Raw genomic sequence first — 16272 nt, 5'->3', positions numbered from 1 at the left:
TACAGCTCATGTTACTGTTATAATCTTATATATTAAAAACATTTATGGAAACTCAAGTCAGTCTGGCCGTTCTATCCGACCGATTTCCTTCATTTTTATTTTTTTTAAATGAAAGGTATTTAGACACAGATATGTCATTAATCATTGAAATTTACTCAACTCCCACCAACCTGATTCTTCCCTGTACATTTCTTATGGGACACATTCACTCAATCAATTCGAATTCTCATAGCTCCTCTTCTAACAAATTGATATTGATCATTTTTTTCTCAGAACACTCAGTGAATCAAGTTCTTTCTTTTGAGCTATTAACTGCTTAAATTCGTTGAGTTTGAGGGAAGTTATGAGTGCACAATTAAATTTACATTTAATTTTTTCAAAGTTTTTCAGTATTTTCTTTCACTAACCTCTATAACTAGAGTTCTAATAAACGTAGGCTGTTGACACAAGTCTAATAAAACTTAGTGGATCAATTTCATTCTTTTAAGCCATTAACTGCTTAAATTCGTTGAGCTTGAGAAAAGTTATATGCGCACAATCAACTTTACTTTCAATTTTTCCAAATACTGCATTCTCATTGGCCCTTACCCAATGCTATAACAACAAACAACTTACAAACAATACTAATATTAACTTATATTGTCTGGAAGGAAGCACTGTAAAATGATTTTATGTATTAATTACACCCTCTCACACATAGTTTATCCTAATAATGCGGAACATATATTTTAATAAACACTCTGTCATTTCGATATGTGTTTCAATTTTCGATATTATACTCATTTATTGATTTGTGAAAATGTGTTTACGTATTGATTCGATTGCACCTATACTTTTTATTATATAAATAAATTATTGTCTATAATCTATTGCGAACTTTCGACCCCCCCCCTCCCCTCAAATACGCACTTGGTATAAAAATATAAAAATATCGTGAGGTATAACAAACAAAACGGAATTTAGAAGGGAAAAAACGTATCTAATGAATATTGGTATTCATATTAAAAAATGCAAACCTATTCAAGTAAGTTTGCATAAAACTGATGGAAAAAAAAACAATTTTTTAAAAATATTATCTTATTTTATAGCATATTACTACCAATGACTATGCAGTAAATAATTTAAAACTAATGATAGTATGCCTTTAGTACGCCATTAGTATTTAAAGTGAATCACATTTATTAGGTCTTCTTTTCCTCTGATATTATCGTTCTAAATTTAATTTACATTACTTTATTAGGTCAAATATAATTAATCTAAAAAATTTAAAAATTCTATTGGAAGATAAAAGTATATAAAATAACTGGATATTAGATTTTTTTTTTTCATACCTATTGTATAAAGATATAAACATATAATATATTTTTGCTTAGCACGACGATATAAATGATGTAACTGCTAAAATCATGAAATATTAATATTTAAAATAAGTTTCAAGACTTATTTTTTTTTTTACAAAAATCGCTTACGAAAAATATAATTAAAAATAAAATAAAATACAAAAAAAAATGCAGTATAGTGTACCTATAGTTAATAAATATAGTATAACCATTTGTTTCTGACGTTAATAAATAGTGCCGGTAAATTAACTACTCAAAATATATTTTATTAAATTGAAACGGATGATTTATCTATTTTATTTTCAAGTTATAAAACTTGAAAATAAAACCGTTAAAACAAGTTATAAAGCATCGCTGACAAAACTTTATTTTGTAATTAATGTGACGGATATTTGTACCTATAGATTTAAGAATTTATTTATCATCCATGTACTATATAATTTTATTTATATATATATATATTATTTACGTACCATAATACATACACAGATATTTATTAAAATAACAATATCACTTCTCTTTCTTCTCCTTCGCCTTTCTCCCATTTGGGGTCGATTTTCTACATCCCCTACGTATACAGTAACAGCCCTCATATCATTCTCAATTATATCCAACTATTTTTTTTTTTTGTTTTCTTCTTCCTTTTTTCCCTTAACGTTCATTTTCATAACCGTAGTAAAATAAAATAAAATAATATTACTAAAATTATTGATATTAAGTGTAAAACTTTACTATCACAAACAAAATTTAATGACTATGTTTAAATGTTATCTTTAAGAACGATATTGTTTTTTTTAGGATTTTTGGTGCGATGGTTATTTAAATAATGCATCAGTTGTACTGCGTTTTTGAGTATGCTCATTGAAGAAATATTTAGAAACGATACCTTCCATAACGACAGTATAAGGTAAAAATATTTCATAATAATTGTTATTATTATTATTATTATTATTATTGTTTTTATAACTACTAAACACTTGTCAGAGGTGATGAAAAAAAAAATTAAGTGCGTAAGTGCCGTAGCCGACGCATGACACGTCTATGTACACAAGTATCCAAACGTTATCATTGACAATGAGAAGAATAATATACCAAATGTGACAACTCTAAAATATCCTGTTAGTAATTTATAACTCCAATGCACGTGTACCTATTTTACTACTTTCGTGTATGCGACAACACAATTTATCGTTTCGAATTGCATAGTATCGTATTGTGTTGTCCTACGATCGATAGCTAGTTTGTATTTTTTTTTTTTTTTGTCCCTGAAAACCTAGAAAATATTATTATTATTTTCTAAATTTAAACCTACGTATATTCAAATCCAAGAAAGATCAAACAGAGGGTTAGAGCCTTTTTCGTATATACATTATACATTATGTTATATTGTTAAATTGCATGTAAATATCTTAATATTCTATACTTAAATGTACTATCGAATTAATCAAATAACTTTAAACGTTAAAAATTTGTTTACAAGAATCATAATTCATATTCAAATATCAGTTTCATGACTAAAATTAAATTATTGCCCCGTTAATTTTCAAATCATAATTGTATAGAAAACGCACATTTCTTGTCTTACAATTTAATACGGCACTTACACAACTCACATCATCAATACATACACATTAATTACAAATAATAATAAAAAAATCATTAATGTTAATACATTTTTAACTATAAAAATTAACTAAATTAATATAATTAATATAATAAATATATTATCACCGTTAACTTTAATATCAATCACATAGATGATCACCTTTTATAGTTGTTTTAACAATTTTTCTCTTCTAGCCACAGCAGCAGTAACCAGGACCTGTGGGGACCGAAAAGAGATCCATTACCAGTAGTCGTACCCGTGACACTAATCTACACGTTGATATTCATCTCGGGCATCGTGGGAAACGTGAGCACGTGCATAGTGATCGCCCGGAACAAGTATATGCACACGGCCACCAATTACTATCTTTTCAGTCTCGCCGTGTCTGACCTGCTGCTCTTGTTGTCTGGACTACCGCAGGAAATCTACCAAACATGGTCCAGGTAACGGTATACGTTCAACGATAGGATACATTACATAACATCACATCGAGCCGTCGTACGATTAAATTGATTTACCGTAAACCGTTTCGACATACCCAAGATGTTAATACAAGTACATCATAACAATAATAGCGTAAATACGTCTGTTTCAAAATAAAAATTAAATTAAAATAAAAATCAAATACCAAAATCGTACAGGATAATGTATTACACTGCACATCAACATAACATTACTCGTATATTATACTCGGTACTCGTACGTATCTCGAAGATCTTACGATTTTACAAAACGAAATTACATTTACATATTAATACGCCAAATTTTCGTAGAACATATACAATGCATATTATATTATTCAAACATTATCTTGAAATAAATTCTGAACTTATTTTCATTAACCAATTCATACGTTAAAATATACATATTAGATTACTTTCGAGTAAACCCATTAAATTTTAAGTTTTACATTTACATTTATATTATATTTACATTTATATTTATATTATAATCTTATTATAAATTTATTTTACTATTATTATACATATACATAATATTTCATCCAATCAAATCGTTTTGTATAATTAAGCCATATTTTCGAAAAGTTTTTGAACGCATCAATTATATTAGAAACAAACTTCCTTTGGCTTGGACATTAGAAAACCATAAAACTGTTTTTGCCTATAATCATTAGGATGTGGTAAAAATATTGTTAAATATATTACCAATGCATCCTTAATTGACTTCTATAAACTTTACCAGATATTAGACTCTCCTAATATTTATGTTCCAAATACTACAACTGTAATATGTATATTTTATATACTTACGTAAAACCTAAAAAATATTTTTCAGTTTAAAGTCAGACCGGTGTTCATAGGTGTTCTTGCTCTAATTTTTATCACTAATTTTGTTTTTAACTTATTACTGTAATATTAAATGTATTTATTCTCTCTTGTGTTCATAATATGACGTATACATAATTGTATACTTATGAAAATTTAAACGATTACTAAGACAAATATTCAAATGCATTAGAAATTTGGATTAGTTAATATTAACATTTAAAAAATTCGATTATATAACTTATTTTAGTGTTAGGTATAATAACATTTGACTTGTGTCGAAAAAACCATTCAGAAAAATGAAAAAAAAAAGTTAAAATAAATTTAGAACCCGAGGTAGATATATATATATAAATTACGCTTGAAATATACTAACCAATATTATAACATTGCAACGGAAAATAAAATGTGTATGAACTCTTTAGAAATACAAAAAATTAATTCAAGGAATGAGTACTTTTATTGTAAAGTATAGTAATTTCGTATAAGCACAATATCGAATATAAAGACAATTATAATTTACTAATACTATTATCATACTATAATAATAAGAGCTCGGGTATTTATGTACTTAAAATTACTGTAATATATATATATATATATATATACATTTATGCACTAAGAAACTACCAAAATTGGATTCAAAATATGCACAAAAAAAATAAACTATGCATTTTAACTAAAAATATCAAAGTATGCAGAATTGTCTTTAATATTTAGTATTAAAAATTAAAAGTGCATTATAATTAATAAGTTTTTAATTTTTAACAGTTATTTTCTTTATATTTTTAATATAATCATATTAGTATATTATATACTAATTTACAATATGAGTGTTACATCATGATACAGTGTTTTTATAATTTGATGTTTGATTTAATTTTTAATTTGAATATTTCGGACAATCAAAATTATACGAGTTGACAATTTATCATTTATCTACTTGATAATCTAAATTTTTTTTAGAAAAGTTCGAAAATTTACTGAAATATACGTTTATATTTTAAATTCTCAAAAATATGCAAATTAAAAAATAATACTATTTAATTCAATAAAAAATAAATCAAATTTATATCCTAGCCCGCATTGAATTAAATCCATAGAAAAAATATGCAATTTAATAAACATCTGAGCCCTAATAATAACAATATTTTACATTTTATTTAATAAAATTTAATAAATTATTTGAATTTATACTAAATTTAAATTTAAAAAATTTATTGATATTAAGGCAAGTAGTCTTATCATTGTTTTAAATAATAAATACACAATTAACAATTAATAAAAATTAATATATACACACATAACCTTTACATTTTTTAATTAATTTAACAATAACTTAGATATAACTAGTGAAATTATATTAATGCGTACAGATATGAATAATACACATTATTTAGCTAGGTATATACTTTTAAGGGAAGATATGATTTTCTTATAGAAAATGCTTTAAGAATAACAAATAATAATGAACAAGAAAAAAAATGTTTAGAACGAAGCTAACTAGATCTAGTGTTATTATATGAAGATAAAATATATTTGTTCTTGACCGAGAAAAGCTTATAAAACAGTGCCTTTGAGACACATTGCATTATTTTTTTTATATATATAATTGTGTGTAATGTAATACAAGTTGGAAATATTTTTGTTTCTTTCGCGAAAATAACTACCATGTTTTTAAATGTAATAAAATCATCACATGCGTTTATATAAGGTCTGTATATGTAGGTGTGAGGATGAATCTGTCTCTTTTTTCCTCTGGGAGAGTGAGTGGGTATAAAAAGATAGTTAAAAAATGTATCCACGTGTCTTTCCGATGACGTATAATGAATACATTAATAAAACAATATCCGCTTTAAGTTTAAAATAAAGACCCAGATTTGGCGTCTCGTAGACTGTAGTGACTATAAAATAAAATAAGAACGTAATTTATGTCAATGGAATATAAAGTTGAATAGGTATATTATTTCAATCATCATAAGACGTAAAATATATTTTGAATTAAGACACAAAGGTATGGTCCGTTTATATTTTTATTAAAAAAACAAATAACGATTTGTAACGATTTTCTCATGACACAACCCAGAACGAAAAATATCGGATAGGAAAGAGCGATCGAAATATATTATATTGCGTTTCAATATTGTTTATTTTTCAAAACTTAAACGAAAATTAATTCATCAATTGATGGGTGTAAATAATGCAAAGTTATTAATTGGTAGGTAAATGTGTTCTATCATACGCAATTACGAAATGATAAACAAATTGACATTTATTTGTAATGTAATAATAAATGTCTACTTGTTCATCCTTGATAATAAGTGATTACTAAATAAGTTTTATAAAATAAACAATGAATATTATCAAGTATAATAAATATATAGTTGCATAATTTCCACACAATTTTTATACATCTGTCATAATTCATTAGTTGAATACTATGATATCAAAACAAAATTACTACACACTATAATACTTATTTATATATGTTTGGTTCTTTTAAATTTGTTTTATTAAATCCGCTAAATTTAAATTTTTAGATTTTAACCTATAACCAAACGTTGGTCTTTGTATTAGATTCTTTTTTTTTTTAATTTTATTTATTAAAATATAATTTTATCGATGGAGGTTTACAATATATATGTGATGTGATAAGAAAAAAATTATATACAGAGTGTTTCTAGAATGGATGAAGGCACTAGTATACGAGTACTCGCTGTGAAGGCTCAAAGTAAATTTTTTTTCAATTTTTTTTCAATCTCCAAAATCTTGGTTTATTCATTTTATTTTTAAGACATTACCTTAAATGTAAAAATAAACACTTTAGTTGTATTTTTTGCAAAATTATCATAAGAATAGAGACGTCACACTCAGTGCCACAACTACACACTATGGGGCAAATCTGAATTTGGGGCCTAAATATTTTTTCAAAAAAGTATTTACTTACTATAAATAAAATATGTTAACCGGTGTTTATATTATGGAAGGTAGTGGATTTTTAATTTTAAATGATCTTCATTAGTGTAGACCTGCATTATTTTCTGCTATTTTCGTTCTAAGAATTAGTATTACCATAGGGTTATAAATACTTTAGTAATATAATAGCATTTATAATCAACGGCATTACATTTGGTCATTGGCAACGAATTAGTAATTGGGTATGTTATTTGATTATAAATATTTAATAATATGATAAATCTGTTTTTTATATTTATCAATTTACTTCAGTTAAAATACTTTTTTTTTTGTGGGGGGAGGGGGACGCTGGAAAATTTTTGATTCTCAAAGTGGGTGGTGGATGAAATAAGTTTGAGAACCTGTAGTCTAAACAAAGTAATTAGTTAAAGTAAGCCCACATGGAACTTTGGTGATGTTAACACAGACGCAAAATTACTGACAACGTTTAATTATATATTAAATGTACATCACTGTATTAATTTTATAGTATGAAATACCAAAAATTACCATAACATAAATTTTATTTGAGTTTATTTATCAGATTAATATAGTTATGAAGAGCAAAACCTTATTCGTTTGAAAACTCGTAACACACTTTTGCCGACACTGCACACTCCTGATTATAATGTAGTCCGAGTGAAATTATCTTAAAACTATGTTTATTGACATGACCTCCTCGATCATGATTTGCAAAGGATTTTGTAACATCGTAAATCAAGAGTTAATCTATTCTTAAAAATATAAGTCATATCCAAGGCTTACATAATATAATATATTAATTCAACGATATCACATAATTATTGCATTGCGTAATACGATTTATGTGTTGTACACCAATTAATATACCCTAAGTTTATTCGAATTTTTACTGCCGTTTTTGAAAGTCGACTTTATTATTTTTGATTATTTTTGAGCCGTCATTACAACAACTGTTTTGTAAATATTATAATATAATACACCCTCCGGTGCATGGCGTGTTTTAAATTACTCAATACGAGTAGCCGTGAAAGTGGCTGCACGTCCTTCCCTACGGATCATTCCACAATTATAACTATAAAACGACTATTATATACTTTGCGACAATATAATTCCATGTAAAATCGATTATCTATAGTATCTTGCGATCGGATGATGATGGTTAAATACATTATGTTTATATCACGTAAGTTATGAATGCTGAAAATGTAAAAAGATGTGTGACGAAAAACGTGTGTACGATTAAATTCCGTTAACGACAATAGAGACTTCACACAACATAATTTTCTAATTATAAAATGTACGAATTTATAGTATTATGTTATATCGATTGTTATTTGCTTCTGTAATACAGTTTTCCGAGATCCGTTCGCTTTAAATTTCTCAACCTTCGAATTCATTATTATACCCCGCGGTCATTTAAAAAGTTTAAGAAATAACATTTCCGATGGATGCTAAGGGACTAGAATAAAAATTCGGTTGGTCAATTCTTATTTGTTGGTTAATAAATATAAGATATAGTGACTTAATGACGTTTTATAAATAAAGTCTATTAGATCCAAATTATCGACAGGGACGGCATACGTGGTATTTACTACAAACGAAATCTATTTTTTCATTTATTATTCAAAAGAATTATCGCTGACGAGGTAATTTTATGAGCTATATATTACATGATATTACAAAAAAAATACGTTATTTATATTTATTTTTTACTAAATATATGAATATGTTCGAACGTCATATAAGCTGAAAATTGTTCATATAGTGATAATATTATAATATTGCATGCCACGCTCTCTACGAATCTTTAACGTTATGTGATATATTTTTAATGGAAAATTATGATACTACCCTGATTTTTTTTTTTTTACTAATATCATGTACTAGCTATTCTTAACCTGTGGCCCGTAGCCTCCTGGGGTCTGCAATACACATACTCATACTCATTACTGTATATTATATAGTGATCATGAGTATTACCTTCTGAATACCTAACTATTATAGCATAGAAACATTACGAAATTAATTGTAAAAGAATAATGAATGATAATTATAGAACGCAGTCTAACGTAATACATTTGTGTGTAATTTAGTGTATCATTTCAATGCTGATCTTAAAATGTTGTGATTTTTGTGTTTTTCTTTTTCTAGATATCCCTATGTTTTCGGAGAAATGTTTTGCATAATCAGAGGGTTCGCTGCGGAGACATCGACGAACGCTACAGTATTGACGATTACGGCATTTACCATCGAAAGATACGTTGCAATTTGTCATCCGTTTCTATCGCACACAGAATCCAACCTTTCCAGAGCATTTAAATACATATTAATAATTTGGATGGTGGCTTTGACACTTGCTTTTCCTCAGGTGAGTAGTATTCTGATGTCGTTATAATATGAATTACTAATTCACTACCACTAAGCTAAGTTTAATTACTTAATAAACCGTTTTTCCGCACAATTTTCATTATATATCTGTACATACGCATCTATACCACGTGGCCTGACCATAGTTCGTGATGTTTGCTTGTTATCTTCGCGACATAACTGTCCATTCCTGTTCAGACCGCGTCGGCAAACACTCGTTACGGTCGTTCTGCCGAGAGACATTGAAACACACTCGAGAAATATCTATACAAAGGATATAGGACATAAGATGTATAAGTAGACATAGTAGTAATAATAGGAAATACAGAATTGATATTTTAACTCATCGAAACGGATATATCTATAGGACATTAACGAACCACGTCAATGCCGCTTATTTAGGCAAACACACAAATCTAGTTTAGGTTTTTTAACAAGCTTTACTATATAATTCTAACGCATTATCTGAAGCCGAAAATCGCTTCTAGATTTAAAATTTAGTATTTTTTAGTATTTTTCGGACCATGCTATAGTAGTATTATTATTAACAACAATTGTATAATATTCACTTCGAGCTTCGTACGATGACGGAGCTGGTGCCAAAGATGTACTTTACTAATCTAGTCATTACTGCCATATAATTCATGTATCGGACAACGATTATTTCCTATCATCTTTGCACAATATTTATGTGTATGACGTCATCGGTGAGTTATAACGCAAATCTCGCGTATTTGATCTGTTTTTCGCTTGTTAAAAAACTCCTGAAATTTGCAATTTTAAAACTTATTAAACATATACAATTATTTAAATCATACGTCTCTTGTCCGCACTGCATTATGATATAATATAATAGCGACCCCTACATTTTATTTTCATTAAATCAGCGATATGTATTCCCTAAATATGTACTGTATATTCAATTATTTTTCGAGCGTGTCCTGTAGATAATAATAATAAAAAAATAAATGTGCCTACGATTCGAAATAATTTTTATTTTTCGATCCTGTACAAGCTTTTACAGCTGTCATATGGTAAACTCACTATCACTCTTCAGTACCGCCAAACGGAAAACAAAAATTAAGCTGTGAAATGATATAAATGATTCGTAATATTATTTATTTATCAACGCAGGAGAAAACAATACATAGAGGACAATACACTGTACTAACAACGTTTCGAAACCATTTCAGTTTTCAACATGTCTCGTTTGAAGTACATAAACATATTATTTATTCATATTTAACGCATGGAAAGAAAAGAAACACGACTGGGAACTAATCTGCGGTAATCAGATCACCTTAAGGCTAATCGGTTAAAACTAAAGGTCTCTATTTCATGTGAAATTAAATGCACGGATACACGTGAAATTATAATTCAGGTATGCAATCACGTAAAATATATTAACGGGAATTTGTGAATTTAATTACACTTGAATAATTTAATTTAATTTCACACGAGTCTTTAAGTTCGAGAGCTCTAGTTTAAAACACCATGTCCAATATCCCATTTCGAAAAAAACAATTATAATATCTATATTTATTGTTTGAGTGTTTCAATACTGATAAATTATTATAATTAATCCCAATAAAATAAATATTGCACAAGTCTTATGTGTTGGTAGCTTTAGAACTATTAAAAAAAAAAAATTAAACATGTTACAGTATGTAACAGTCTTCATTTATTTCATCCGTTAAATACAGTTGCTGTCTCTTGGGATTGCTTTGCATCGGAAAATTTTCTCAATGACTCAAACTAAATTAATAAAATATGTCGATTGTTATTGAAATATATTCACGGTTTTTAAAATAAAAGTCTAAAAAGTCTACATTAACCAAAATAAAGAAACAACGCTTGGCGGTTTATTTAACGTTTAAGAACTAAAACTATGTAGTTTTTCTATGTTATTCATAAATTACACAGACAGTGGTGGTCTCAACTTTGTTTCTAATTTTATCCACAGGATCTGATTGTTTCGTTAAGACGAGGCATGAACCATTTAAAACCTTCACAGTTTATGCATCAAAACAAACATTTTTCTACTTATTATTTTATAAGACGACAAAAACTCACATCGTCTAGTGATCCCAAATCGAAATACAATACTTAAATCTCTAATTATAAATACGAAATATGTATGAAACACCACCAAAGTTTGAGCGTATCTGAAGTTGTTATGTTGGCAGTGAAGTTAGTAGTGATATTGGCATATGATTGTTGTTGATTCTGGTTTGAATTCAGAATAACATAACTTGTAAGTGGTATAGTGAAATTGGGAGCGAAACGATGATGAAGTTTGTCTATTTGATATTTTCGGTGGTTTACCATAAGTTTTTTAAACACCAAACATCCTTTATATGAGGCTATGTGTAGTCCTGCTTATAAGGGCACACTTGGTAGGTACTGACGGTGATTTAATGTATTCTGAAGTATAGTGGTTGTCTTCACATTTGACACATCAAGGAAACAAAAATAACTTTTGCGAAAGTAGACTTGACAATCATGGCATTGTAGGAGAGTAAATTTTTTTCTTTGGTAACTCTATTTTAATTTTAGTGTGAAGAAGCAAATCAGATTTGAAAATATTACTATTGTTATCTATTAAACTCGCTTGAATATATTTAAAAGTAATGGACTGGTGGAGAAACCTAATTAATATGACGTATAATTTCAAGTATATAAATATGAGTGAAATTCGATCAGCTCATTATCGTTTAGATATTTATAAACTAAATTATAATTAGTTACGACGTTGGTATGAATGATTAGGTGATTTATAGTATTTTTAAAATATATACTCAATGTGCTGACATGATCAAGTAATGTTTTTTTGAAAGTTCAAAATTCGAAAACTTTACTTAAATAAAATGGATAAAATAGACAATTTACTTGGAGAAGATTGCACGCAGATGGGCTGTTTGTTGCATAAATCTTGTTATAATATTGCGATGGGTAGAGCCAGTAGAAGACTAAACACACTAGTTGTAAGAGGACTAACATCTGATAAAATGCAGTGTCTAGAGAGCGCGATTTGGTGTGACAAATACCAAGCTTTATTTGTCATTGATTTTCATAGGCAAATATAATGATGATGATGATGCTAAATTGCGTTGAGAAATATTCCAAGACAGATTAGGATTTACAATAATTTAATCAAACTCGTTAGTGAAATAGAAAATATGATGACGAACAAGCGCAATTATCGCTTGCTCTTTTTGAATGATCGATGATTACTAGCCTCTTTCGTTACACATTTACTAAACAACTACGATAGATCCGACGTGTGGTAAATAAAAGACTACAAAAATTACAGTTTTATAATATTCATGAATTTTTAAAAGTATATTTATGAAAAATTTGTATACAAATGACTATGTGATTTAAAACTAATTTACTTTTATTATTATTATTATTATTAATAATGTTATTGTTATTATAAACGTTATAGCTCATAAAATTATATACGATTTACATATAATATGCGTATACATTTTTTTACTTATATTAGATCTCAACCATTCTTGTGTCACTGGGTGTAGGAAAACCAAAGGACATGTGTGTATAATAATAAAGAACGTTTTATGTTCCCAACATCGAGATCCGTGAGGTAGACACAATTTTCGCCTAAGTTCTCCACTGCAAAATTTATATCTCGTAATTATTATTATTCACCGACTAACGTAATATAACACCTATGGTGTAATAATTTAGTAAATGGTCACTTTGTACTGTCCATTGTTTAAAATGCAGAATGCGGACACTTAGTACGGTCTGGTAAAAAGGTATATTGCAGAACGCGGACACTTTATACGGTCGGGTAAAAAGGTACTTTGCAGAACGCGGACACTTTGTACTATTATATACATAAAGTATATATTATAAGTATAAGTTTTATACCTAAGTAGTAACTAATAATTATGTATAGTGTTAATTATTAAAATAGAAAAAATAAAAATAAAATTGTTATAAAATATTGATTGTATAATAATAATCTAAAAAAACAAATAATAATATCATTCTATCATCAAACTACATGTAAAAATGTGTAAATAATTATTAGTTACAACTTAGGTATAAAACTTATATTTATAATATATACTTCATGTATATAACATAATAGTACTAAGTGTCCGCGTTCTGAAATGTACCTTTTTACCGGACCGTACAAAGTGTCCGCGTTTTGCACTTTTAATGTCTGACCGTACAAAGTCACTTAGAACCTAATAATTTAATTGTTCCATTTGTTTAAAGGTCAAGTGAGCTGACAACTACTATATAAAGCTGTTAAATAGAGTACATTGAATTATTTTCATTAATAAATATTGTTCGACGAAAACAGCTCCGAATGTTATAATTTTCAAAATACTTGATGTCATTTAATATATAATTATCAAATAAAAAACGAAAAAGATTAATATTTTTTTATGGTAAATTCTCTGGTATATAAGAAGATTTTAAATTGAGTAACAAAAGAAAAACGGTCCAAATGATTGATTTTTAACTGTAAATAATTTTATTTTTAAAAAATTTTAATTTAACGAATAAAAAAATTGAAATTTTTTCAAAATACATATTAGGTTATAGTGTTAGGGAAATTGAGTTTTATCAATTATTAAAAAAAAAAAACTAATACCAAGAATCATCAATTAAACCGATGATAATTAATTATTGTACTGAATGTAATTTTTTATTCAAGCCGAGGTACTTGTTGAGATAATCGAAATATTGTTAGTTTACGTCTATTTGAAAATAACAGGGGTCCATTATTTCAGTTCATCATTATTTGTTGAGCTAATCTTTTTTATAACATCATCAAATCGCAAATTAGCTATAAACCATACCATGTTGGTTTATATGTTTCTAAGTTTTATGTTTATACCCATCTGTTATAAATCATTCATTAGTTGCATGACATACATCTCCAACGGATAGGTCAGGGTTAGTTGGGCTGAAAATAAACAAAGCTAATATAATAAAAATGAAATAAAGTATTTCACTTATTGTTACCGAGGTTGGACTATATAAACTTATATCTACATAGATTATAGATGTAGTCAGGCTTCATGTTCAGGGTAAGCATGGACTTGTATGTCGATATTATCAAATATCGATATTTTGCTTTAATATATCGATATAATTTGAAATTTGAAACATACAATAATATCAATGTATCACTGATATTTTTTTCACTCTCCTGACCATACTGTTTCAAAATTACTAATAAAATTAAATTACCAACTTGTATTTAAAATAATTTCGGAAAAATTAATCTCTACTCAAAACCAATCAAAGAAAAAAAAATCCAAGTATTCATAATCCACCTTATGCACATTCCGTTTAGACATAGTTTCAATTACAAGCCATACACTTATATATTTATAACATTCGTTAGTCGCCAAAACATAAACTGAAAATATATTAACATATTTATCATCACTCGATGGGAAATATTGGAATTTACAATTAAAAAAAAATGATACAATGACACAATAAAATAATGATACAATATTAAAATATAATAAATTAAGATAAATAAAAGTTAGTGAAAAAAAAATGTTTTGTAGAATTGTTACCAAACGATGATCTATAGGAAATAAATATAGGATAAATAAAAAGAAAATATTTAGATTTTGTTCAGAAAAAATTTTCTTTATTTGCAAAATATATAATGTACCAAAGTTAAAAAAACAAAAATTACAAGTCAGAAACGTATACTTTGAATTTTCTATGATTCAGTCATTTTTATTTTAATAAATTCTGAACCTTATATTGTCCATAGACAATCAACTATAAATTTAACTTAATTGTTGGTTTAAGTTTTGTGGCACTATTAATTAAAAATGTACAAGTTCAGAAATATTTATAACATTTTATATCATGTGAATGACAACTTTTGGACGGTTTAGACGATTTATTTCATACATCATTCATTGTATTTTGCGTTAGGCACAAAACTGATAATAGTAATTATAATAACGGCAGATTATTTGATTTCAATTTAATTATTATTTATTACATAAATATCAATATCTTATAAGTAATATTTAGTACAGGTATTTAATAAAGCTAATGACTACTAAATATCTAAAAAAAACTGTAAAAATAATAACAAAATGTAATAACATTTTATAAATTAATAGAGTTATGCTTCTAACGCCATTGACGCGGCGTCGCGGTGTTGCCTTCAAAATCTAGGCGGCATATATATCATTTTTACATTCATTTTAAGTGCTTTAGTTTTAAATTTTTAAAAATTAAATACGTTTTAGAAATTAATTTCTAAGTGCTTTTCCAATAACAAAATGTATTCTATAATGTGAATATTATCAAAATAAATCAAGCATTTATAATTAACATTTATTATTTTACATATGATAATGTGATTGAGCTTTATATTGCACAAATGTAAAAAGCAATTGTTAAGCCGATTTGATTAACCGGCGTCATTAAGTGCAACCATAGAAGTAGCCAAACTTCGTGTTCAGTGTATGCAAAAAAAGCTATATATATGTACAGTGGCGTAGCCAAGGAGGGGAGGGGCTAAAAAGGCTATAGCCTCCCCCATTGGCCATATTTTTATTTTGTTTTGAAATATTTAAATTTAAATATGGAAATTGTTTTACAAATTATAATTATTTAAAATAGGTAATACGTTAACGGCAAATCAACTTTAATTTGTTATCAGTATTTTTTTTCAGTTATCAATAAGTATATATTTCAATTTGCTTATTTACTA

General features: G+C 27.1%; 1 protein-coding gene across 4 annotated transcripts in view; it reads left to right on the top strand.

Annotated features, from left to right (window-relative positions):
• Positions 1-16272, top strand: part of LOC112682965 (pyrokinin-1 receptor-like) — an 88506-nt gene that overhangs the window by 30829 nt on the left and 41405 nt on the right. For all 4 annotated transcript variants that reach the window (XM_025553762.1, XM_025553763.1, XM_025553761.1 and 1 more), the window contains exons 2-4: positions 2139-2247; positions 3141-3389; positions 9321-9537. In XM_025553762.1, coding sequence (XP_025409547.1) covers positions 2195-2247; positions 3141-3389; positions 9321-9537 — 519 coding nt within the window. In that variant the 5' untranslated portion in view covers positions 2139-2194. The remainder of the gene's footprint in view (positions 1-2138; positions 2248-3140; positions 3390-9320; positions 9538-16272) is intronic.

This window comes from Sipha flava, unplaced genomic scaffold (genome assembly GCF_003268045.1).
Source record: "Sipha flava isolate LNK unplaced genomic scaffold, YSA_version1 217_pilon_pilon, whole genome shotgun sequence".
Taxonomy (NCBI): Eukaryota; Metazoa; Arthropoda; class Insecta; order Hemiptera; family Aphididae; genus Sipha; species Sipha flava.
Note: the sequence above shows the minus strand (reverse complement) of the source record. Positions and strands in the feature narration are given on the sequence as shown.